General features: G+C 47.6%; 2 protein-coding genes across 6 annotated transcripts in view; both read right to left on the bottom strand.

Moving 5' to 3' along the window:
• SCMH1 (Scm polycomb group protein homolog 1) overlaps positions 1-1544 on the bottom strand; it is a 171747-nt gene extending 170203 nt beyond the window's left edge. For all 5 annotated transcript variants that reach the window (XM_032303149.1, XM_032303157.1, XM_032303150.1 and 2 more), the window contains exon 1: positions 1412-1544. The gene's annotated coding sequence lies outside the window, so the exon portion shown is untranslated. The remainder of the gene's footprint in view (positions 1-1411) is intronic.
• Positions 1111-27042, bottom strand: part of LOC116568220 (translation initiation factor IF-2) — a 110280-nt gene continuing 84348 nt past the window's right edge. The window contains exon 2 of the mRNA XM_032303741.1: positions 1111-1373. Within this exon, the coding sequence (XP_032159632.1) occupies positions 1111-1373 (263 nt within the window). The remainder of the gene's footprint in view (positions 1374-27042) is intronic.

The raw sequence follows: 27042 nt of genomic DNA, 5'->3' as shown, positions 1-27042 counted from the left end.
CACATCAGCTCATCTGATTACGTGTTTATAGACTTTTTTTTTTTTAAATGAGGGGAAACCCAAACATCTTCACGAAACAGGATCTCTCTTAGCTCGTTTGAAGACAGTACTGGACTTTTTTTTAAAGTTCAAAACAGCACAGAAAGGAGGAGGGGAATACTTTTCATTTAAGCAGGTCAATCAATCTTTGGGACCAAGGAACTTCTTGGAGAAACTTAATAGATTAAGAAGCTCTCCTTTAAAGAGGATATGGGCGAACTCATTCTGAGAAGGGATCAGAGAACTTCAGCATGCAAGAAACAACTGAAGAACTGGAATTAGCGAGGAGATGACAAGACTCTGGGCACATGATTACTATCTTCACGTATCTCAACAGCTGTCCGTAACCAGGAAGAATGGGAGGCGGCGGTTTCTCTGAACCAAAAAATATTTCTAAAAACCAAAGCCGTCCAGGAACAGAATGGGTTTTCCTTGGGGAGAAATGGGTTTCCCATCACTGGAGGACATGTTCAGACAGATCAGTTCAAACGATTAGGGTGGATTTGGGGATTTTCAGAGGGACTTCGGTGTGCGGTGGGAGAAAGGAGCCCTCGATGACTTTAAATTCCCTTCCAGTCTGGAGATGTTCTGGGGTTCGCCCGTCTCCCGGAAGCCCCTCTCACTCCTCTCGGGCTGGCGCTCAGCTGTGCCCCGGGCTCCCGCCTGGCCGCTTGCCCTCCGCGGTGCCCGGCGGCTCCGAGGTTTGAAAGCTGCTCTCCCCGCCCGTTTCCCGCGGCCCACGTGAGTGGTCCCGGCGCAGCTCTCGCCGCCGGAGCCAGCTCGAGAACCGCGGCTGACAGCTCCGGGCCCTCCGCGCGCCCTCCAGCCTCGGTCCCAACCGCCCCCGACCCGCAGGCATCCCTCAGTTCTCGCGTCCGACCGGAGCGACAGACCCGCCGCACACTGACAGCCGCTCCGACTCCCGGCTCTCCGCGCCAAGCCCACCCTCCCGGCCGCCCCCAGCCCCGCCGGCCCGGACAGGGCAGCCGCCGCTCGGACCCGCCGCGACGCCGACCCTCCAGACGCGCCCCCGCCCTCGGGCTGGCACCGCAGGGTCCCCTTGGGGCGCCCCTACCGCGTCAGGGCCGCGCGCGGGTCACTGGGCCGCACCCGCCCGGCCGCGGACGCACAGCGGGCCGCCGGGGCTGCGGGCTGGGCTGACACGGCCGCGAAGGGCCGCGGCCGCGCTCGGACCGCAGACAGGCCCCCGGCCCGACAGCCGGCAGACGGCCGGACGGCGGGCCCCGAGGGGCGGGGGTGGCCGCCGGCCAGGTCCCTCCGCCGCCGCCTCGCCCGCGGCGGTCCCCGCCGGCCCAGGCCCCTCAGGGCGCGGGCTTGCCCCGGGAGCGGAGGCGGCAGCCGAGACGCTTACCTGCGGGCTGGCGGCGGCGCGGGGCGGCTCACTCCCTTCCCGCCGCCATGTTTCCGCTGCGCAGGGAGCCCGAGCGGACGCGCGAAGGGGGCGGGAGGGGGCGGCTCCGGAGGGCGGCGGGCGGGCTGGCCGGCTGGGCTAGCGGCGGGGGGCTCGACCGCGGCGGCAGCGGGGGCGGCGGCGGCGGCGGCGGCGGCGGCGGCAGCGGCGTCTTCCCGGCCCCGCCCCCCCTCCTCCGCCTCCTCGGCCTCCTCCGCCGCCGCCTCCTCCCGCCGCGGGGTGGCGCGCGCCTCGGCCGTTGGGCCCGCGCGCGGGGGGCGGGGCGGGGCTGCGCGGGGAGGGCGCCACCGAGCGGCCCGGCCCGGCCAGCCCCACCGCCTCCCTCCCGGGGTCCGGACTCGCGTCCGGCCCAGCTCTCCGCGCCTCGTCTCCGGGACGGGTAAACTGAGGCCTGGAGAGGGCTCGGGGCTAGGGTTCGAGTCCCGCCGCCCGTCACGACTCCGAGGAGGCGCTGGGACCGGGAGGCGAGACAGCGATGCCAAGAGCGGTCAGCTCTCGGCCCTGCAGACCCGCTGACGCAGGGCGCCGCCTCGGGCTCAGAGCCGGCGCTCTGGGACGCGAGTCCCCGCCCCACTGCTGACCAGCTGTGTGATGGATGACCTTGAGCAAGTGACCTCGTTCCTCTCCCCCAGGGCCCTCCTCTCTCACGTGACAGTACTTTACCCAAGGGACTACTGTGAGGTTAAGTTAATGCTTGCAAAGCTGACGGGACAGTGCGGGGAGTTGGTAAGTAAATGCTCAGTTAAGTACAAGCTCCCGCGGTCCCTTCATGGCTCACCCATTCAACAAGTACGCATTGAGCCCTCTGTGCCAGGCACTGTACACAACACCATTCTTTCAGTGCCCGCTAGTACTCCCCTGGATTAACCGCCGCCGCATCCACCACGGATAATCCCCAGCAGGGGGGTGAAACCACTTGTCCAAGGTCGCCCAGCCAGGAAATGACTGAGTAGAGAAGATTGATCTCCAGCCTGTTTGACTTTAAAGCCGGGGCTCTGCCTGCAGAGAGCAGTCAGCTCTGTTAGCCTGGATCAAAGGAGGCACCCGAGAGTCCAACGCGTTCAAGCTGGCTCTTAAAAGAGCCTGCAAGAGGAAAGCTAATTTCAGGCAGAGAGAAGGATGGATGCAAAGGCGTAAAGACGTGATACCGTATGGCTGGCTGGTGTGAGTGGTGTGGCGGGAGTATGGGAGACATATGGATATGGTGATGATGCCGCTGAAGCTAGACAGAGAAAGGAAGCCAGAACCTGGGAGGAGGTATTGTAGGGTCTAGAATGACATTGAATGTCCTTGTATGTCTACCTTAGAATTCACCTTGTAGGTCAGCGGTTTTCATCAAGTGGTCCTGGGACTGTTGGATGTCCCTCGGATCCTTTCAGGGGTCAGTGAGCTCCGAATTATTTTCAGAATAATGCTAAACGTGGTTTGCTTTTTTTTTTTTTTTTAACCCATTCTCTCACGAGCATACAGTGACGTTTTCCGTAGAATATAGGACATATGATATTGCAACAGCTTAAATACAGAAACAGATTTTAGAATCCAGCTGTCTTCTCTTACACCAGGCGTTAAAGAGATTTGCACAAATGTATAAAACGCTACTCTTTCACATTTTGTTGTAGAAAATACAGATATTTTTCATTGGAGATGTGTTTATGATAACATGTAATGAGTGTATTGTTGTAATTTTAAATGAATAAAAATGTAGAACTTTCTCAGTTTTTAATTTCTAATATGGTAAATATTGACGGAAGGAACTAACTGCATGGAAAGGGATCTTAAGACCAAAGGGTTTTTGAATTTGCAACAACACGGTTGGAACTAGAGGGTATTGTGCTAAGAGAAATAAGTCAATCAGAAGAAGACAATTATCATATGATCTCTCTGATATGAAGAATTTGAGAGGCAAGGTTGGGGGTGGGTAGAGAAGGAAAACATGAAACAAGATGGGATCTGGAGGGAGACAAACCATAAGATACTCTTAATCTCAGGAAACAAACTGAGGGTTGCTGGGGGGGGTAGGGATGGGGTGGCTCGGTGATGGACATTGGGAAGGGTATGTGCTACTGTAAGTGCTGTGAAATGTGTAAGACTGATGATTCACAGACCTGTACCCCTGGGGCAAATAATACATTATATGTTAATTAAAAAAAAAACAAAGGATTTATGAATGCACCTGCTTGGGCATTAAAAAGCTACTGAAGTCTTAAATGGGGGAGTAACTTAATCAGATTCACATTTCAGAAGGCGCTCCCAAGACCCAAGTCAGGATGAGGGATATGTTCACAAGGCACTGGCATTCCAGGCAGAGGGGTAGAAACCAGAAGGTGCAGGACAGGTAAGCAACAGAGCTACGACACAGATGATGTTGGTCTTTTTATTCCTAATTTGGTGTGGCCTGGTCACCTGACAGGTCAGCACCAGGGCAAGTGTTTTATTCCTTTATCTCTGGTGTGAGTGGTGTGGCAGGAGTATGGGAGACGTATGGATATGGTTGGCCCCATGTACGGAGGATCGTGCCCATGTTTGCTGTAGGTGCTGTTTCTTCTTCTGACCCCAGCACACTGTTCCCCCTTATTGCCTCTTTTCTGAGAAGCAAGTCAAGGAGGCAGATGAGAGGAAGGGAAGAAGTTACTGGTGACAGCCTGAGCGGGCCTGGGAATCCTGGCAGAGCATCCTCTGAAGCTACACAGCCCAGGCTAGCCTCCACGTCCTTCTAGGGCTCTTCAGGCAGCGAGGGGGAAACAACTGAGTCAAAATCGCTGCTGTCTGAAAAGCTGCTTTTGAAGAGAAGTTCCCCCCCAGAGTGCTGAGAGTCTGTTCCTTTAACATTAAAATAAATTATCCACACCAGGTGAAAATCTTTTAAAGATGTATTAGGAACTTCCAAGCTATCTGGAACTTCTGGAAATAGATTTATTATTTTCTTGATGCATTATAAATATGAACTGGTAGCAATATTGGGCTTTGTTATGAAGAAATCCTCTTGGGGGGGGCACCTGGGTGGCTCAGTGAGTTAAAGCTCTGCCTTCCGCTCAGGTCATGATTCCAGGGTCCTGGGATCAAGCCCCGCATCAGGCTCTCTGCTCAGCGGGGAGCCTGCTTCCCTCTCTCTCTCTCTGCCTGCCTCTCTGCCTACTTGTGATCTCTGTCAAGTAAATAAATAAAAAATCTTTAAAAAAAAAAAAAAAGAAATCCTCTTGGGCTGCTGAAGAGTGAAGGACTATATTCTGCTTTAACAAATGTCCTCAGGATGCTATGGCTTGGGATTCTCATGATGGTTTCTTTAAGTTTCTGGTTGTTTGCTGCCACTTACCTTGCTGTCATTAGGCCCATCCCCTTCACACCTGCTTTTTGCTAAAGCCAAGAAGGTAAATAGTCCAAGCTCCCCAGAGTGTGAGACAATGGGAGTAAGGATCTGAAGGACTGTCCTAGGGGAAGTCCTAAGGAAGCCAGCTGCAGAGGCAGTAGAGTGGGATGGTTGATTATGAGCTGTGGGGTTAGCCTTGGCTTCTCTGGTTTCAGTTTCTTCCTCTCTAGAATACAAGGAGGCTAATCACAAACCTATCTCATCAAGTTGTTGGAAGGATTAACTCGAAGCATGTAATCTAGGTCACCAACCCCCTCCCCAACCCTTTTTGTTCTTAGCGCCAATCCATAAGATAATTCCATACTGGGTTCTTAAACTTCCTGTGTTACAAACCAAAATCTTGACTCTCCATCCTAAATCTTCTCTTTCTAGCTGTGTTCCCCGTTTCAGACAATGGCACTGCCATCCTCCCAGTCACCCAGTCTTAACTCTATGGTGGGCTTTTTATCTTATTTTTAAACATTTTATTTATTTGACAGAGAGAGATCACAAGTAGGCAGAGAGGCAGGCAGAGAGAGGGGGGAAGCAGGCTCCCTGCTGACGGGCTCGATCCCAGGACTCTGGGATCATGACCTGAGCTGAAGGCAGAATCTTAACCCACTGAGCCACCCAGGTACCCTATGGTGTGCTTTTTAAAATGCCTCCCTATCCTCCACATTTTGCCTATTTCCAAAGCACTCTGCCTTTTCAGGCCCCATTCCCTGGACTGTTGGATTTGTAACCTAATTCTGATTCTTCTCTCAAATTTGACTCTTCTCTCCCTCAGCTGCCAGGAGCTGAAAGCATCATAAGAGTCCCCCGTTCCTAAAACTTAGTAAGTCCTCAATACCTACAGGACAAAGTCCATTGCCTTAGTCTTGAACTCAAGGCTCTCCATGGTCTGGTCATAACTTTCCTTTCTAAATTTGTTTCTCTCTATTCCCCTTTCCTTGGTTTGCTTGTACCTTTCTACATTTCTCCTTTGCTACTCTGGGCTTTTCCAGAGTCTTCTAGAATGCCTTCTTCTCTCTTTCTATATGTCCTAATGTCCACCCATCCTTTAAAACTCTGATTTCATATTGCCTCCACAAAGCCTTCCATGATCTTCCTTCCAGATTGAACAATAAAAACCAATGTTTATGTAATGCTTACTTTGAACCAGACACTTTTCTACACACTTTGCATGTACTATCTTAATTAATTCTTGTGACAATTTTATTTTCATAACATTTATGCAGTAAGCATGACTATGATCTGCATTTTACAGATGAGGAAACCAAGGCACAGGAAGGTAAAGTAACTTGTCCAAGGTCACACAGAGAGTAAATAGAGGAGTCAGAATGTGAACCCTGGTAGCCAGGCTCTACAGCCCATTTTCTCAACCACTGGGCCAAAATGAAAGGAGCTGTCCTGCCTCCACTCCTCTTAGCTCTCATGGCAGGCCATTCAAACATCTGTTCGGGTCTTTATCACTTCCTATGTCATTATCGGTTAACATGTTTTATCTTGTCTACTTACAGAGTAAATTTCTTAAGAGCAGGACCAATATCTGATCTAAAACAGTGTCAGCTAAATTTCTTGAGCCCTTTAGGAATGTTTTTAAAGGATGTAAAATGAACAGAATATTCTATAGCAATAAGAACAAGTGATCTAAAGCAAGATTAACAAATTATGAGTCCTTGGACCACATCTACCCCGACTCTCATTAGTGTATGGCCCAGAAGCTAAGAATGGTTTTTACATTTTAAAAGGTAGAGAAAAAAATTTAAAAAGAACAATATTTCAATGACAGATGAAACTTATATGAAAATAACTGTCTATTGGAACCCAGTCAGGTTATCTATGGCTGCTTTTGTGTTACAATGGGCCATAGGACCTACAAAGCCTAAATTATTGACTATCTGGCCATTTATAGAAAGATTTGCCAAACCCTGATCTAGAGCCACAAGTAATAACATGAAAATATCTTAGAAGTAGCACTGAACCAAAAAGGATAAGTAGCATGTTGTCACTTATATAAAGTTTAAGAATAAGCAAATCTTTATCACTTTGGTTCCGGGACACACATACATATGTAGGAAAACATAAAGAACCAACATGGAAACAACAAGTTCAGGGGAGTGGTTATCTCTAGGGGACTGGAGGTAGGAATGCCATCAGGGAGAGCACACAGGGGATTTTAACTCTTTGCAAGCAAGGTGGAGGGTACATGTGTTCATTGTGGTTTTTCTTTTTTTTTTTTTTTTAAATCTTGTATTAGAAACAACAATGTTTTACAAGAAATGAATAGATGAGATTCAAGAATTTGTTTACTTTTACTTTGACTGGTTGAAATACACTCGGCTTTCACCCAATAGCTAAGATCTTCCATGACCTATAAATCCCTAGAACCCTACTAAAATGGGAATGGGTATTATTTAGAACATGGTAATTCTCAGGTCACACAGGGACTCCTGATTAAGGATTGTCTCTGTGAACAGCACTCCTTGAAAGCAAGTCCACCTAAGCCAAGTTTGGGGCCGCAGCTGGAACAGCTAAGCCCAGGCTACTTGCTTTGTCTGTGGAATATATTGGCCTCAGGGCACTGGACTGATCCCAGGCCTCCTCCTTTTGTCTGAGCACTGGGCTCCGTGTCAGTCTCCCTGCCTTTGCCAGGCAGGAATGGGCAGAGTGTATTCAAATCCTGATCTGCATCCAGGTCCTCATCTGCATCCCTGAGTCTCCTTTAAACATTTATTTGATGGAATTTCAGGGAGTTCCTGTCTTACGAGTGGCCTAAGGTTACAAGGATAATTAGATATGGCCTGAATCCAAGGAGCACACAGTTGGGGGAGTTGGTATGTTAACAGCCAACAAGAGGACAGTGTTGTAAGTGCTGACTGCTTTGTAACAAATTAGCACAAATCACTGCAAATTTAGTACCCCCATTGATTAGTTCTGTGGGTCTGAAGTCTGGCAAGGCATAGCTGGGTTCTCCACCCAGGGTATCAGATGGCTGAAGTCAATGTGTTGGCTAGCTACCTTCTTATCTGGAGGCATGACTAGGAAAATGTCGGCTCCCAGCTCCTTTAGCTTCTTGACAGAATTCTTTTCTCTTTGGTTCTAGGACCGAGACCCCCATTGCCTTGCTGGCTATCAATCAGGAACGACTTTCAGGTCCTTGCCTCATGCCCCGCCTTCCGTCTCATCTGCAGAGACTCTCTCACATCAAATCCTGCTCACTCTTTGAATCTCTCTGAAGACCCTTTTTCAACTGTCAGAGAAAACTCTGACCTTTTACAGAACTTGTAATTAGGTCCAGTCAAGCCAGGTAACCTCCCTCCTCAAGGGCAACTGTACCATGTTACATAAATCTAATGTCAAGAATAAAATTCATAATCTACACTGTCTCGGGGATTATGCAGGATTCCTAGACCAGGGGCCAGGGATCTTGGGGACCTTCTTAGAATTCTGTGTGTTGCCCTGCCGTTATTAGGGTACATTTTTAAACTTCTTTTCTAGGCTGAAAGTTTCTTGGAATCAGGAACCTTGGTCACACCTGTAGCTCCAATGTCTTAGACAAGGCATCTTCTGAAGGACATATTCCTCCAGGTTTGCTAAGAAAATAGACAAGGGTGTATATTGTCTTTTGAATTCCTGCTTCTCTTTTATCTCCAGGTCAGAACGTCTCTGCCACTTCTTAGGAAGAATTCCTTGCTCCCTCCTCTGGGCTGTCACTTGGTACATATCTCTGTATGATGTATATCACATGGTAGCATCTTTGCTTAGTCTGTCTCTACCTTGAGGAGAGCACTTCCTGTTTCTTCCACTTAGTGTCCAAGAGCGCAGGGCATCCTAGATGGCAGTGTTTAATGCTCGAATTTCTAAAAAGGAGGCAAAAGGAGTTCTAAAGCCAAGAAGCACATGGAATGTGGACATGGGATATAAGCAACCCTTGGAAAGGATTGCAGAGGGACGGCAGCTCAAGTGCGGAGGCAACAGAGAGGGGGGAAAAAATAGGCCAAAAAAAAAAAAAAAAAGTTTAAGAAGGAATACCAGTAAACCCCAGGCCTGCTGTTTTACATATTACATTAAGGAATAAACCTGGCAGAGCCCTCCATAAGGGACAGCTAGAAAGAATGATTATTTGGGGACTGATCATCAAGGAAACAGTAGTTTACTTTTATAGTCCAACGTTTCATTTTCACTTTTGGGTAGACAGGGACCCCAAGGGAGAATTGGTGTAGGAAACGGATAAGATGGCTTCTGGAACTTAAAACCAGTGGGGCTGCGGTGGGGTGGGGCCCCTGAAGCTTCTCACACCCTTCATCTCCGTCCTGATATGGTCATTTGTCCTTTCACACCTCCTTCTGGTTGTTGGCCTTTTGTGACACCTCTTCAGATTCGAGGTTGCCTAAGATTATTAAATGAGAAGTGTAAACAGATTTCTTTCTTTCTTTTTTTTTTTAAGATTTTATTTATTTATTTGAGAGAGAGACACAGCAAGAGAGGGAACAGAAGCAAGGGGAGTGGGAGAGGGAGAAGCAGGCTTCCCACTGAGCAGGGAGCCCGATATGGGACTCAATCCCAGGACCCTGGGATCATGACCTGAGCTGAAGGCAGACACTTAATGACTGAGCCACCCAGGCACCCAGAACTGATTTCATCTGTATACTAAGTTTGCCATCAGAAGAACAGTGGGAAATTCTGTGATTGGATTCGCCAGGAGCCCTGAACCTTGTAGCAGCAATTATAAGGATGGGCCAACAGGGTGCGCTGCAGGACCTAAAGGTGAGCTCCATGCCTCTCCTGAGTTTAGGGCAATGATTCTGGATAGCCCGTGACAACAGAACCCTACTTCTCCTTCAATGACGGTCCAAGGGCAGGTTTGTTCACCCTCACCCTCTGACCACTTTGCTTCTGGCTGGTGTTTCCTTGGGGAGCTGACCATCTGCTCTTTTACTGAGGGCCCCCGTCCAAGACCCTTGGGAGAGACACTCACATAGCATGACATTCTGCTCACGGAGCTTACAGTCTCATGAGGAAACGTATTCCTATGCAAGGCAGGAAGTCCTAAGTGCCAAGAGGGAAAGGAAGTCAAAATATTGCCGTGTTTGGAAGAGATCCAGGGAGGGATTTATAAAGGAGGTGGTATTTCAGGTGGACCTTGAATGATGGGTAGGAAAGTTAGAGGGGGAAGAGGAAGTATCAGGGGAATGGGGCATTGTCTGGAGAAGGTGGAGTGATATAGGGACAGAAAACTGAGGGGGCGTGGAGGGAATGGCGAGGAGCTTTGTGTGGCTGGAGCAGAGGTCCGCATAGGAGTGTCGTGGGTCAGCGAGCTGGGCAGAGAGAAGGAGGCTTAGTTCTGGAAAGTCTCAGCTGTCAGCTAAGAATCCCGAGAACGGGCAGGGTGGGGTGAGCAGAGGACGTGCAGGGGGGAGTGGGGCCTCAAGTCGGGGGAGCAGAAGTATAGTTTTGGATTGGTTTGCCAGGTTCTTGCTGCTTCCTTTGCCTGGAATGCCTCTGCTCAGCCTCTTCCTTGACATTCTGTGCAGCCTGTGCCCGTCGCAAACGCCTTCTCCTCCAGGAAGCCTTGCTCCAGTCTTCCAAGCTGGCTCAGCTCTCTCCCAGCCCTGAGCTCCCCGCAGCTCACCATCCTACCCTTGCCGAGGACATTTCTCATCACCCGCCCAGCTAGGTGGCAATTCTAATCTGTGTCATTTTGGAATCCTGCGCACATTAGATGCTTGGTAAACATTTTCAAGTCCAACGGAATTCGCCTCCTGTGGAATACTCAGCCTGTAACTTGGAGGACCATGGTGCTCCATCATTCTGACTAGCATTCCTGTAAACATGGTAGACAGACCGTAGATGAGAATGCCTTCCCCCTCTGTTATGCCAGAGCTGAGATTAGATGGGGCCTTGGAATTCAACTCATCCTCATTTTACTCACGAGGCCCAGAGAAGTGCAGTCACTCACTCGAGGTCACACAGTGAGTTGATGATCTGAAGTAAGTTGTTTTGTATGTGAGTTGTATCACAGCACCTAACACACAACACACTTGATAATCCTGTCTACCTCCCCAGCCTCTTGAAGTGTGATTAAGGACCAAACCACCCTGTAATTTTTTCCACACTTTATGGGAACTTTATGCCTACAAGCCTCTGCTCATACCTGGAATTTCTTCTTTTTTCTGTCTCTATCTCCTACTCTCACCAGGTTAACTCTCACTCATCCGTGAAGTTTTCCCGGATCCCTCAGTCGTCCAGCCTTGACCAGGACAGGTTAAATGTCCTTTCTCTTGCTCCCTTAGCAGCCTGCACACTTCCTTTCATCATTACACTTCCCAGGTCACGTGTATATCATTTGCTTCTGCACCTGTCTTCCAGCTGATAATATGCTCCAGAAGGTTGGAACTGACTCTAGAATCTTCATTATGTGCCCAGCACCTCACTCCATACCTGGAACACTGTAATGCTCGGTAGATATTTATGGGTTGATGTGTGCAGTGGGGTCCTTGGAGGCCCAGGCCATAGACAAGAGGGACAGTCTCCTTTTTGCCTACTCTGTAACTCACAAGGTCCTGCCTGGACGGGCTGCTCAGATTCTGATGGTCTGAGGGCTTTGCAGAGCATTGCTGAACCCAAATCTCACTGTTTATTAAGACACTTCTGCTCTCTTTCCTTCTGTAAAACACCAAATTAAAATAGTTCCAGGAACCTATGTGGCGGAGAAATTCCAGACCCTGTCTGAGGTCCCAGATAAAGGCCATTATTGTTAGGAAGTTGTCATTAACCCAACCTGCCTTTTCTTTGTGTTCTGGCTCCACACCCTTCTAAGGGCACAGATTTTTTTTTTTTTTTTTTTTTTTTGTTCTTAGTTACTCTTAAGCCTGTTACTAGCTGGTAATGGGGAAAAAAAAATAATAACTTGACAGCAGTTGACATCAAAATGAGCTTGAGGTATTGGTTGGCAGCAAGCTCACTTTGTGCCCTGGGCTGTGACTTCAAGTTGATTAGCTCTGAAAGTACCTTACCAGATGGCCAGTGTCCTCATCTATAAGGCAGGAAAAATAGCACCTACCTTGCTGGTTTGTTGCAGGAGTGAAAGAGGACAAAGTAGGCAGAGGTACCTGGCACGTGGACATGGTTAAAAAAAAATGTTACCTCTGTAACAGACAGCAGCAGAGTCCTCTTAACTCTCTTCTGCTATAGCCAGACTTTATTCATGCTCCTAAGTTTCATCCTAGGCATCATATTTTAAAAGAGGGATATTAACAAATTGTCACCCCAAAGCAAATGACCAAGATGATAAAAATCTTGAAATCAGATTTTTTTTTAAAGATTTTATTTATTTGAAAGAGAGAGAGAGAGTGAGCAGGAGCAGGGCAGGAGGGGCAGAGGGAGAAGAGAAGCAGACCTCCCGCTGATCAGGGAGTCTGCCGCTGTGGGACTCAATCCCAGGATCAAGACCCGAGCTGAAGACAGATCCTTAACTGACTGAGGCACCCAGGTGCCCCGAGAATCTGAAAATCAGACTTTAGAAGGAACAGCTGGAGGAGCTGGGACTCTCTGGCCTGGGGAAGAAATAACTAGGGAAAGAATGGCATAGGCAGGCCTCAGAGAGGTCTTCAAGCAAAAGCAGGATTCACATCCAAAGATTAAGCTTTGTTCTATTCCATAAATATTTATGGTATTTACTATTACGTGTCAAGAACTAGGAGTGCAAAGCAAAGTAAAATGCAATGCCTGCCCCCAGAGGGTCTTAGACTATGTCGGACCAGAACAATGCAAAAGGGGGTGTGTAGGATGTGCTGGGGGAAGGCAGAGAGGAATGAATTCTGCAGAGATCCTGGAGGGCCCCACGGAGGAGGTGACATCTGTTATGGAGCTGTGGGTAGAAAAAGAAGGAAGGGCATTCAGGCAGCAAGCGCAGCAGGTGCAGACAGAAAGGCAGCCTCCTGGAAAACCTCAGATGCCCTGGCAGAGCAGAGGGAAGTGAGCCTGCAAAGTCCGTCAGGAGCCAGATTGTGAAGGACCTTGGATATTAAGGTAAAGAGCTCGGACTATTTACCTCGAGTGGGCGTTGAAGGGTCATCATAGGCATTTAAGCGGGGGATTTTTTATTTTGAAAGGATGCTGTAGTGCGGTGTGCCGAAAGGCTTTATGAAAGAAAGACAGAAGGCAGGGGAGGCGGGACATTCCAAAGAGTTACACATGGGCTTGAATCTTCCACTCATTGTGGATGAACTTGAGCACATTATTGAAACACTCTGAGTCTGTGGGTTTTTGTTGGTTTTTTTTTTTTTTTTTTCTGATCATATATTGGGATGATCACACGCACTTTAGAGAGATGTTTTAAGAACCAAATGAGGTGATACATCCAAGTGCCTCACAAGTGCCTGGTACCTGAATGGTGTTCAGTAAGTTAGCACACTTTCCCTCCTTCCTTTTCTCTTAATGGACAGAGTAGACAGAAAAACAATTCTGCTTACTGAGATGTGGAGTCCTGGCCACACGGTGGGCTAAATCCCCTTGGGAGAAATGAATACATTACTGGATACGTTCAGGGAGGATATTTCTCTGGTGGAAGGGAAGTTGAACAACATAAACCTCCAAATTCCTTTCCTACTTTAAGGTTCTATCACCTCTGGGACCTAAGTACTAAGGGTACGGTCAAGAGCCTGAGGTTTGATAAAATCTTTTAGTATTGAGCAGCTGATTAGACGCAAAGGAAATGAATCCTCCTCAAAATGTACAGACATACACAATTTGAGAAGACCCACTGCAAACTTTTTAATAGTCCCTTGGGAGTAGGTAACTGTCATACAGCAAAAAGGGTCCTGGACTTGACACTGACAGGTTTATTTCCCAGGGTCAGAAATTATGGTCTTGGGCAGTTCATTCTCCATGTCTTGGCCTCAGTTTCTCCATCAGGAAGATGCAGAGGTTGAACTCTGTGGGGGTCTTTCATAGCTAACATTCTAGGGCTTGGGGAGTTGAAGATATTAAGATCATGAAATCACGGATGTAAAACCTTAGAAGGTTCTAAGAGCTCCCGCAGCAACTCTGTCACCCACAGGTCATAATATGTCTCAATTTGATAGCCTCACGCTCCGTAAAACATATTTTAAAATGTATCACATGTATTGGGAATGAGACTTACTTGATATTCTTCTTAGAATCAGAATTTCAAAATCCAGTGCACTTCAATTCTCAGCATTAACTTAGCTGCAAATTGGATTATTTCATATTTCTGGTTGAGAGAGAAGACGCTTTCTCCAGTATGGCAAAGAAATATAAATGTCAGTCTTCTGTCACAGAGGGAAGATGCTGTCCTTTCTTTCTGTTAACCTCAGGACCTAGAGGCTATCTAAGCAGGAAGCAGACAAAATAAGGACTAGGTATAAAGATGGCTTGCTTTTATGCTTTCTGGTCCCTCTGCCTGGAATGTTCTCCTGGCCATTCCTGCACATCCTGTTTGAAGCCTTTCCTTTCCTCCTTTTCTGTATGATAGAAGGAGTCCCTCCAATCAGCCTGTGTTTCCTGTCTGTGACAGCGTTCATCATAGAGGACGAGAAGTATTGCCGCGTGACTAGTGATTCTTGACTAGGGTCAAGGGCAGAGCACTTGCCATGGGCCAGGCACATATATCCTCTTATGTAACCCGCACAGCAATGTTTAGGAAGCTGTGTTTAGGAAGTGGACCTCATTATCCCCTGTTTAGCTGAGGAATCTGAGGTCAGAGAAGTTAAACGACTTGTTCAAGGTCATAGAACTCTTAAGTAGCTGAGTCTGGCTTTGAATCAAACTTCTTTAGTTCTAAAGCCCATGTGCTTTAGATTTTTTATGATTTTTTTTCTTGTCTTATTTGTCTCTGTAACCTGAACTGTTAGAACAGGCCTGGCCTTTGATAGACATCAATTACGATTGTTGAATGACAGTCCAATTCCGTTCAATCAGTCAGTTAAGATTTACTGATCGGAGCAAAGGGCTAGGGGAGCTATCGAGGAGAAGGTAATTGGGTGGGGATCTCGCTAGCCTTTTCTCGACTTGCAGTGAGCTTTTGGTGGAGACATGTACTTTGAAATAAACACTCTCATTAACCTTGCCAGTGTCTCAGCTTGGCAGGAGAGGCTGCGGTGGTCTCTTGACAAGGCCAGCTGGCAGGATAGACTCGCTTAAACCAAATTAGTTTCACATCCTTCTAATAACCTCGCTCTAAGGTCCTAGTTTCACAGGAGAAACAACTCAAAAGCAACTATCATCCATATAAAAAGGGGTATACAGGAGACTGAACAAAATCCAAGAGAGTGGATTGAAGGGAGGAATTAGTTCTGCCTACAAGAATTAAGGCGGGTTTCACAGAGATGGTGGCATCTGAGTTGGGACTCAAAGGATAAATAGGTTTATTTATTTGATTTGTTTTGATTGTTTATTTGATTTATTTGATTTGTTTTGTTTGTTTATTTTCTAGGCATAGAAAGAGAAAGTCATTCCTGGTGGAAAAGCGGCACATAGTTCTCCGTGATGAAACATAGCAGGGGGGAGATAGTAAAAGTTGAGACAAGAAAGCTTAGTTGGACCAGGCAGTCAAATGGCCCTGAATGTCATGAGAAGAATTTGGATTAACTCTGTAGCTATTCCAAGACCTTTCAATGTCCACTGAGCTACATCTTCAAAGTGTCACCTAAATTTTTGTCTATTAGCCCCAAAGTTCTGACAATAAGCAGAGAAAGAAGCAGTAGAGTGAAAATTGGAAGTCGGGGTGGGGGGTGTCTGATTCTGTCCTGTCTGATTCTGCCATATACTGATTGGTGAATCAGTCTCTCTGGGCTTCTGCTTTCTCCTATGGAAAGTGAAATGGTTAGAAGATCTCTCAGACCTCTACCATGCCCCAAATCTATCTGCCAGCTTTACAAGGCAGATCCTTCATGAGGTTCGTCAGAGTCCCTGCAGTGGACAGATGTGCTGGCCTTCACGGCTTTGTGTAAGTCCTTCCATTGAGTGTGCAATGAGTCTGGGACTTGCTGCTAACATCGAGTATGACAAAGGTGGTGGAATGGAGGGGATGTACGTTATTACGTAAATGGTTACATGGTTACCTGACTTAAAATTGTAGGGTCCATCTTGCTAGCAACTCTAAGCCCCTGGTTGGCTCCGAAGAAGCGGGCTGCCATCTTATGGGATGCCTATGTTGGGAGGAGCATGTGGCGAGGAACTATAGGCAACTCTAGCCGCTGGGGCCACCTCTGACTGACAGCCCACAAGAAAGTGAGGGTCTCAGTCTTACAGCCACAAGGAACTGAATTCTGTTAGTGACCTCAGTGTGGAAACAGACCCTTCCCTATTTGGGCCTCAGATGACACCGAAGCCCTGGCCAGGTTCTTGGCTGCAGATCTATGAGACTCTAGGAAAAGGGCTCAGCTAAGCTACACCAGATTCCTGCTCTGTAGAATCTGTGAGCTCATCAAGACGTGGTTTTCAGCCTCTGTGTCAGTGATAATTTATTATACAGCAGTAGATACAGTTTCCCACCCTCATACTTGAAACTCTTGACCCCAAGCCCTATGCTCTATTTACAATTCCATGTCCCCTCTCTGTGAATAATCCCATACCAGGATCTATGTGCATCTGTGTGTGGGTGACTTTATCTGTCTATATCTACATGTAGTCATAGATTCATACTCAATCACAGACCTTCAGGAAGTATTTATTATGTGCAGGACATGCACAGACGGACATGTACAGAAGCCCAGGGCCCTCGCTGAGGTGCTCACAGCCTGGTGAGGGAGACAGTCCCATGGTGCCAGAGCGGAGGAGGGGCCATCTGCAAAGGTGAGGGAGCTAAGGAAATAAATGTGCGTCTAGCACTGTCTGGATGAGTCTGCCTTCCCAGTGTAATTTCGAAATTTGAGTCTTTATTTTTTAAAAAAGATTTTATTTATTTATTTGATAGAGAAAGATCACAAGTGGGCAGAGAGGCAGGCAGAGAGAGAGAGAGAGAGAGAGAAGCAGGCTCCCCACTGAGCAGAGAGCCCGATGCGGGGCTCCATCCCAGGACCCTGAGATCATGACCTGAGCTGAAGGCAGAGGCTTGACCCACTAAGCCACCCAGGCGCCCCATGAAATTTGAGTCTTATAAACCTCGAGGGAAGATGCTAGTTTTACAGAGGAGGCAGCTGAACCCCAGAAATGTTAAATGCTTTAGATCTCACACCTAGTGGGGAACATATCCAAGACTCTCACCCAATTCTTCTGCTTCAGATTGTCTGGATAATTGAAAATTAGCTATACATTTTCTAGATTCTACTGGAACTTCCCAGCAGGCAGACTTATGTGGAACTTTCTGGGAGGTGATATGAGTGGAATTCTGCCTGATGCCAGTGTCATTGTGCCCGTGAGCTCTCCACGTTACCTCAGAGACAGGGGAAAGGAGCCAGAAGCAGACCCGGGCCTGTCTTCATCCACTCTCAGCTAGCACACGGCAAGCATTCAAGGACGGAGGCTGGGGGGGCGGGGGGTGGGGGGGCGCACCTGGGTGGCTCAGTCTCAGTTAAGCTCAGGTCATGATCAGGCTCCTTGTTCAGCAGGGTGCCTGCTTCTCCCTCTGCCCCTCGCCCCTGCTTGTGTGTGCTCTCAGACGAAGAAATAATAATAAAATAATAATAATATAGTAACATATAATAAAATATATAATAATAATAATATAATAAAATAACAATAAAAAGAATGGAGGCTGACTTGCATATATTTGTGGGCCTAAACCCTACCCTGGGTGTCTGAGGCAGGGTGTGGTATAGAAGTGAGGATGTAGGGCTGTGATACTCAAACTCAGGAGCCAAAGATGTCAACTGAAGAGACCTATCGAAATGCAGATCTCAGAGCCCTACCTCCAGAGCGTCTGACTCAGTGGGGCCCAGGAGACATTCTCATTAAGACCCTCAGATTATTCTGACACAAATAAATCACAGGGCATATGGATATTAGTGATAAAATCACAGCCACGCCAGGTGGAGGTTCAGTGGGGATCTCTGGTGGGAGCTGTTCCCAAACACATCCCCACTCCTGTTCACAGTTCCTTTTCTTTATAGGAGGGAGGAAGCCAGGGGTGTGCTAGTAAATGTTTTAACGGGCTCTCTTCAGAAGGAATAAAAACACACAAACAGAAACTTCGATTTATAGCGTTCGCCAATACCCACGGTGTAAAACTCATACGGGGCTGATAGTGAGCTCCAGAAGGGATGTCACTGGATGCCGAGTTGGGAGGAGTTACGACATGACCTTGTCCCTTGCAAGCTGGTAGGCATCAGCTCCGGCAACTGTTGGGAGGAAGCCCAGGTAGGGCAGGGGAATTACTTCCTGGGCCTCAGTTTGCCCACTTCTAAAATGAGAAGGCAAGAAGGGCTTCTGATCTCTGATGGATTATGCTTACTCGTGACTACTTGTTAGGTTTTACTTGGGCCTGTGGGTTTAGAGAAGCCAGATTTAGGAGGCCTGTTTTGCCAGGGTGCTCAGGGACAAGGGCACAGAATGGACCCAGCTCTGCTCATCCCTTCTTCCTTGAGAGGGTAGAGGAGCTCACAGGATGGGTGTATGGACCACGGGCTTTAAATCCTGGCCAAACACTTACCAAGCTTCTGTAAGTCTTAGTTTCCCTATCTGCAGACTGCAGGAAATAACAGTATACCTACGCAGGACTAACTGCGATAAAGTCTGGCATGTCCTAAGAAGTTTCCAGAAATATTAATCTCTCTCCTTATCTCTGTCTCTTCCCTTGCCTATGATGGTTATTTTCCAAATTTTACCAGAGCCTGGTTAGATCAAATGGCCAATTTCATTTATAAGAAGAATAGGAAGTCACCCATACTGTATAATTCGAGGGAAAGATCCCTCAGACAAAAAATTTGATATCTATAATGTATATATATTAACATATACATACATGGTATGTGTGTGTGTATGTCCCTCCACTGTGCTACCATGGGGGCTGAACTCCTAAATCTTTGTTAATGCCCCACAGCAAAGACCACTAGGAACACACACATAGTGAGACAAGCTTGGGTTTGTCACTTGCTGCCTGAAGGACACGGTGCTCCCACTCCGGGAGGCAGCGGTGGGGTAGAGGAGGCGGGGCTAGGAGGGCTGGCCTTAAGCAGGAGTTATAGCTCTGCCTTAACGTGTTGTCGGAAGGCAGAGGCAATCCGGGGATTAAGTATCTTTTTATCTATGACAGGGAAGAATGGAGGAGAACTAAGCCTCTAATTGGTCAGGAAACCACCACCATCTCTCATACTCCTGAGAGAGGGGGATGTGGGTCATTTTTATGATTTTGCACAGTGCTCTTGTTTTTGTCTGTATTCAGACATGATTATGGAGTGGCATATTTTTGTCTTGCCATGTCACAATTACAGTGACCTTGTCTGGTGTTGGTGTCCTGTGAACTTACTGGGGTTCAGGAGAACGCCATGGCCTCATTGGGAGTACCAGGCCCACAGGCCACGGACCGAGCTGCCAGTTCTTTTCTTGTTATATTCATTCACAGAAACTTTACGGAGGCAGTCTCTTAGGCACATACCATCTCTTTTAAACCTCACCACATAATCCTGGGATGGATAATTATCTCCATTTTACAGATGAAGAAGCTGATTCTGAAAGATGAGTGACTTTCTAAATTCATCCAGGAAAAGAAAAAAAAAAAAGATAATCTCTAGGCACTTGAACTCAGAACCATTTGGCTCCAAGTCCAAGGGCTCATCCAATCAAGCCACTCCACAGATCCCAAGGAGGCCGAGGACCACCCTAGTCCTCTGGTGCTCCCTGAAATAGAATGCTGTTCCTGGTAGGACTGATGGGCACTCCATGTCCCCCGTGAGGGCGGGGACAGCTCAAAGGGAGTCCTGGACAGGCCAGCGAGGTGCACAATTTGCTGTCAGTCCTGCAGCGGTTTGGTATAGCTAAGAAGTCAGGCACCTGTGCTGTTTGTCCTAGACTCACCAGTAATTCCCCGTGTGACCTGGAGTAAGTCACCTCCTGACCTTGGGCTTCAGCTTCTTTGTTTAATGATCTAAGAGCTCCCGAGCGCACAGTGAGCGAATGAGTGATATGAAGGAAAGAAAGAGGAAGGGAGGGGGGAGAGACTGACCAGACATGGATTTTCTACAGTCAGTGTTTTGTTTCATTCTGTCTCTCTCCTCTTTCTGGTCTGGACGGTTCCAACCTCTGCTGCCGCCCCAGTCCTCCCTCTAGCCCTGTCTAGGGTTCTGTCGTCCTTCCCCAGCCCAGTGGCCCAGCAGCAGGTGCTGACATGGCCGTGTCTCCTGGCAGCCTGTCAGTCTCACTGACCTCAGACCTCATTTCCAGCAGCTACCGCCACAGTCTGCAGCCGGGTCCGACCACTGCTTCCTACAACCCCCTCCAGCTCTGCCCAGGTTATGAGCCCGGAGTCCCACAGACTCAGACCTTTAGAGGGGGCTGGGTCCTGCCCTAGAGATGACCCAGTCCAACGCCCTCGGGCCCAGAGAGGGGGGCACGATTTACCCGGAGTCACCTCGCAATTGAGCATGAGTCACAAGCTGAACCCAGGCATCCCGATTTCTAGTTCCACCTCCTTATCTTCTGGGAAAACATCTGTGTTTTATCTGAAGACGGCCAGTTGTCGCACATTCAGGATGCTGATCGCACACATGTTGGGTGAGCAGTCTCCTGTGCTGGATTCTGGAGACACAGAGAAGAATAAAACACTGCCTGTGCCTCTAGGGAATTCTAGTCAAGTGGGGAGACAGATAAATAGCTACTTACATCCTAAGTGCTCTGGAAGCTCAGGAGACAAAATGCTGCAGGAAGATGGGGAGGGAGCAGGAAGTAGCAGAAAATGGAGAGAAGGTCACGATGTTTGAATTGGATCTTGAAGAATGGGTAGGAGTCTACCATTCAGAGAGAGGATGTGGGGCAGAAGAGCATCACAGTCATGGGTAGCTACTTAACCTACAGGAAGGCGTGCAGCTATTGGAAAGCATGGCGGAAGTCTCCAAATACGCAGTGGGGTTGCAGGGAAAAAATGGCCCTAGAATAAGAAAAAACTTGGGTTCTGGTTTCAATGCTGTTGTGGAATCACTGGATGCCTTTAAGCAAATCACATAGTCTCTTTGTGTCTCAACGACCTCCTCTTCTCTCCAGGAAGATGGCCATAGACCTTATGGTTCTAGAGCTGCTCTAGCCAATATGGTAGCCATAAGCCATAGGGCACTGTTTATTTTTTTATTTTTAAAGATTTTATTTATTTATTTGACAGAGAGAGAGACGATGAGAGAGGAAACACAAGCAGGGGGAGTGGGAAAGGCTGGCTTCCCGCTGAAAAGAGAGCCCGATGCAGGGCTCGATCCCAGGACCCTGGGATCATGATCTGAGCCGAAGGCAGATGCCTAACCGACTGAGCCACCCAGGCGCCCCACCATAGGGTACTATTTACATTTAAATTCATTAAAATTAAATCAAATTTAAAATTTAGTTCCACATTTCAAGTACTCAAAATGCACTGTTGGCGAGGGACCACCATCCTGGACAGCGCAGGTATGGAATACTTCTCTCGTGTCAGCAAGCTCTGTTGGTTGGTGCTGCTCTAGAGGCCTGTGATTCTGAGAGGGAAGGCATTTGTCTTGTCATAGAGCAAACTCTCCAGCCTCCCCATCTGCCTGTTCAGAAGGGCATCCCCCAGAATAGGATAGAGTGGACATATCATTTCAGTGCCCAGCCCTGGCTCCTGTCCCACAATGACCCAGCCCAAGAACATTTGTCAATACACACTATGTTCTGATTAAGCTGTGTGAAAACCTCTCATAGCACCTGGCCCATAAAAGGGGATTTCATCAAGCTCTCTGGAAGGATGAGACTTAGTGTACTTTAATGGTCTTAGGGCCTCATTTTGTCCTAGGCATCATTTAAGCAGTAATCCAAGTGATCTTATGAGGAGACCATATGTCAGGAGTATGACCTTTAGTGTTGCTTTATCTGTGGTGTACGTGCACGACTGTGTGTCAGAACTTGCAGGAGTCAAACAATGGAAAAACCTTGTTTGTGAGGCACAAGACTTTTATGTGATCTCGTTCAATGACTTAATGAAAAGAATTGAGTAGTTGGCAAAATCAATATTTTGTTAAAAGCACAGGACTTTACCACCTATGCTGTACCAAGCATTGTCTGATAGGGTCTAATAGGTAAGTTGGCAGTCGTGAGCCAGGGAGCAAGCAGTCTCATTGTCCTCACCCCATGGACAGGGACATGGAGGCTGGGATTCGTGACTCACCCAAGACCTCACAGCTATGGAGCTGCAGAATTGGGTCTCACACCGGCAGTGGCTTCAGCGCCCAGAATGTTAACCTGAACTGAGAGTGGTGTTGAATATCAGCTTGAGGGAGGCTTCCGGATCATCTAGTCTGATCCATTTCTTTAATCATGGGGATGCTGAAGACCACACAGGGACATCCATCTGCCCAAGTTTACTCAACATGCTTTTTATGGCAGACTTTGAACCCGAGTGTGAGTCGCCAGACTCTTGTTCCATGTTCTCTTTGCTTCACTACTTTAAAAGAGCATGATAATTGGGGCACCTGGGTGGCTCACTTATTAAGTGTCTGCCTTCAGCTCAGGTCATGATCCCAGCGTCCTGGGATCAAGCCCCGCATCAGGCTCCCTGCTCAGTGGAAAGCCTGCTTCTTCCTCTCCCACTCCCCCTGCTTGTGTTCCCTCGCTCGCTCACTGTATCTCTCTCTGTTAAATAATAAATAAAATCTTAAAAAAAAAAAAAGAGCGTGATAATTAAAATGATTCCTGAGCATTCTTCTGGTTGCCCAACTTGCGCTGGATGTTTTTGTGGAAAGCAACAACAACAAAAACAACAACACAAAACCCAGGGTTTGCAGAGAAAAGCCCTGGAATCAAATCTGACCTCAGTTGCTTACCCAGGGACCTCAAGGTAGTCAATTTATGTCTCAGCCTCAATTTCTTCAGATAAAGAATAAAGATACAATTCCCTTAAGGATTGAAGCTGAGTGCTTGGCACAAAGTAATTGCTCAAGAAATGGGAATGGATGCGGAAGACACAGGTTCCGTCCTTCACAATCTGGATACGGACGCAAGACTAACATGCTAGGAGGGATTGGGGGACAGCAGAGAACAGGCTTGCTGGTCAGGTCAGACAATGAATGTTAGGACAAATAACAGGCTGTTGGCTTTGCCTGGCGTCTGTCTTTAACCTAGAGCGGATTCCTGCTGAACAGATCCTACAGAAAAGGCTGGCCTGCAGGAACCAGATTGGACACTAGGTGGCACTGGTGGCCCACCGGGGAACTGGGAGAACCCAGCAGGCGAAGGGAAGCTGGTGACCAGCGTTTTTCTCTTGCTGTTTTTAGGACTCCGGGGTATAGAGGGAAGGACCCTGGGTGCTGGGCTGAGGGTGAGGGTGCTGTGCCCCAGGAAAAAAGGATAAATAGGAATTTCACAGTGTTTAGGAGCCACTCTGTCAGGTATTATCTCAGTGTTATGCATAAAGCACTGTGACTCTAGAAATTAAATAATATCCTCGAGGGATACAATTAAGAAGTGGATTCAGGATTTGAATTGAGGCCCACTGCTTGCAAAGCCCACCCTCTTTATAGGAAAATACGTTGCTACCAGCCAGTGGAATCACTGTAATGGAAGAGGCTCAACAGGGTGTTAAGGGAGGGAACACCAGTAAATAGAAGGACCACCTCCTCACTTGTGACCTTTCTATACAAATCCCCTATCCCTTTCACATGGTCTGCTGCAATAGCCTCCTAATTCATTTCCTTGATCCCATTCTTAAACCCAGACAGCCCCTTCTTCAAGTGATTTTGTTAAAATGAAACAACGTCACATTATTCCCCAGTTCAAAACCCTCCAGTGGGTTCTTACTCCAATTAGAACAAATTTCTCACCAACCCTACAAGCAGTGGCGTGCTGGTAAATGCTTAACAATGGGCTCTCTGGAGTGGGGAGCCCTAATCTGTAGCATTTGCTAATTGTAGTGTACACTCTCCCTCCAAGGTCAGTTTCAAGCTTCCAACATGACATCACTGCGCAATAAGTGTTCCAGAGCCAGTTTGAGTTTGGGTCCAGCATGTTGCTACACCAAGGCCCCATATGTAGGAACTGGCCCCAGACACCTTCTGCAGAGGAACTTCTTATCCCTCTCCCTCTGTTCACTCTGCTGGGTCCCTGGATTTCTCGCTGTTTCTTGAATGTAGCAAATACTCTTCTACCTCAGGGCCCTTGCACTTGCTCTTCTCTCTGTTCGGAATGTTCTTCCCCCAGATCTGTGCATGACTTGCTGACTTCATCCAGTTCTCTGCTCAAATGTTACAGAGAGGACTTCCCTGAACAACTTATCTAATATAGATGAACCCCTGCCCTCCATCACTTTTACTCCCTTACTCCTTTTTATGTTTCTCAAGGTTACCAATCCTTAACTGCTGATAAATGATAGACCTTTTCATACTTCATTGTCTAGGTCATTATAGTATTCCCACCCCTAGAACAGACCAGACTCAAAGAATGCACTCAATAAATATTTATTGGATTAATAAATGAGTAACTGTCTTTCTTCTACATGGAAAGAGTCCCCCCTTGAGGCCAAGGCTCAACCCCACTCAGGTTCAGTGACTGGACATGTGAAACACTACCAGCATCACAGGGTGGGAGCCTTGAGTCATCAGCATGAGATGTGGTGCTGGGTGGGGCCCCAGAGGCTCCAGGAGAAACCATCAAACCATAAGACAGGGTGATGATGCAGAGAAAAGTTAATTCCACTTACAGAAAGCTTACAAACTAAAATTCTAAAACACAGGAAGAAAGCTAAGGCTGGTAATGCCAACAAAAGCAGAAACTGCCAGAAGGACTCCACTACAGACAATAGCAAAACAATAGGATGATCTAAAAACAACTTTGAAATTGATGTCGAAGCTCTTCAGGTAACACCCACCCATAAAAAGAGAAAAATAAAAGATAAATCTAAAACAGGCAGAGAAAAAAACCATTTCTAAACTCTGGGGATGAGAGATACAGTCATTGAAATAAACTGAGGAGACAGAGTCAGTCTGGACTAGACATGGTAGAAGGTAGGATTCATTATTTGGAAGAGAGAATCTGGGACCTCACCCAGGGTGCAACAGAGGGATCAAGGGCAGCGGAGAAGTCGGAGGGGCTTTAAGGCAACAGAGAAGTTGCAGATGGGGTTAATGGTTGCCCACATTCCCTTGGCCGATCCCAGCACTCACCTGAAAACAGCTCTGTACAGGGCAACAGCTTCCTGCCTTTCTTACCTGGGAGTGTTCTCTGGCTGTAGGACCATGCTCAGCTTACAATGAGGGCGGACAGAGTCCTGGGGGAGCTAGCCCCAGGAAAGACCCTCAGGCAAGACGGGACATTAGTTCATGGATAAATACTTCACCTTCCTTTCCCCTTTGTGGGACAATTATGCAGACTGTTTCACACAGTCTCCCACAGGCCCCACAGTGGGCTAGAACCTCAGTCGACCCCAACAGGAACCTGCCCCTGATCAAATCCTTGATTTTTTCTGTCTCATTTCCCCATTTCTTCACTGTGCTTCCTGGCATGATTTCCCAAATAAACTACTTGCCGCCAAATCCTTGTCTCGAGATCTGTTTTTGGGAAACCCAAACTAAGATAAGAAAGTTACCATGGCTTACACAAGATACAGATCCATTTCTCTCTCATGGAGTAGTGGTCCATCATTGGGAAGTTTAGGGCAACCTCATAAAGTCACTGAGACATGGGCTGAGGTAGAAGAGTGTTTGCTACATTCAAGAACTTTGTGGCCCATGATGACTCAATCAGCCCCAGCCATCCCTGCCTTTTCCAGATAGCAGGAAGAAAGGTCAGAGAGTAGCACACTCCTTTGCTTTAAAGACATTCCAAGGAAGTGTCACAAGACTCGTACTTGTGTCCATTGTGCAGAACTCAGTTACTTATCTGTATGTAGGTGAAAGGAAGGCAGAGAAATGCAGTCTTTATTCCAAGTGGCCATGTGCCTCACTAAGTCAGAGATTCTAAGGAAAAGGGGGGAAAGAGATCCTGGGGTACAACTAGCCTTTTATGCCCCAAGCAGTTAGGAAACATGGAGTGTAGGTTAACAGAATGCCATATATGAGTTCCAGGAGAGCATAGAGAGTGCAGAAGAAGCAAGATCAAAGAAATCAGGGCTGAGAATTTTCCAGCATTAAAGACAGACATGAGAGCTCAAATTCGCAGTGCATACTCAGTGCTGAACAGAGCAAGTAGAAGTAAAGTCACACCCAGATACACTGTAGTGAAACTACAATGTATCAAGGATAAAGAGAAAACATGAAAGTTACAGCAAAGACACCCCAGCCTCCTGGGGCCTCACCCAGAACCAGGTTTCATGCCGATAGCTTGAGGCTCTCATACTGTGAATCTGGTGGGTACGTCACAGGTCCAGTCACTGAACTTGAGTGGGGCCTGGCCCCGGCCTCCCCTGCGGCTCCTTAAGCCTCTTACCCAGCAAGGGAGTCAGATCCCTGGCTTTTCCCCCTGCTTCTGCACCCACATCTCTAGCTTCCCTCTTTAGCTAATGAGCCCTTCATGTGTCTCCTGCATTTCTGGGCCATGAAAATGTCTATCCTGGATTTGAGGATGGCTTTTCCTGTTTTGAATTTTTTTTTTTTTTTTTTTTTTAAATCATTGCTCTGACTTTAGTGCATGGAGGTGGGATTCAGAACGGGAACTCACGGTACCATCTTGGCCAGAAGTCTCTGGATCTTTTGGATCTCCCCAGAGTGGACAACCTCTACCTGTGATAGGACGGTTTCCAGCAGCCAGGCAGACAGATATGGGAAAAGAAGGAATTTGCCCTTCTGGAAGCTTCTGTTTTATTCTCCAAGGAGACACAGGCTCTGGAGGACCCAAAGAGCTCCCCCCACCCCCTGAATAAAGCGTTTTGGGGCCTCCTAGCCTCCCAGATGCCCGGTTCATTGCTCCCTGACTCTCCCAAGTCATTCCATCACAGGGGCTCTCTGCCAACACTCCACCTCAAAGGTCTTCACTGATGCCGGGCTTTAGGTGTTCATGGCCATATTTGAATTTCAACAAGGGACTCATAAAGATGTTTTCATCTTTAAAATGTACAGGAATGGAATTCAAATGGAGGAATGACAGGCTGTGTGTGGGGTCGATTGGCTGGGTCAGA

This window comes from Mustela erminea, chromosome 10, assembly GCF_009829155.1.
Source record: "Mustela erminea isolate mMusErm1 chromosome 10, mMusErm1.Pri, whole genome shotgun sequence".
Lineage (NCBI taxonomy): Eukaryota > Metazoa > Chordata > Mammalia > Carnivora > Mustelidae > Mustela > Mustela erminea.
The sequence above is the reverse complement of the archived record's forward strand: the minus strand, read 5'-3'. Positions and strand labels throughout refer to the sequence as shown.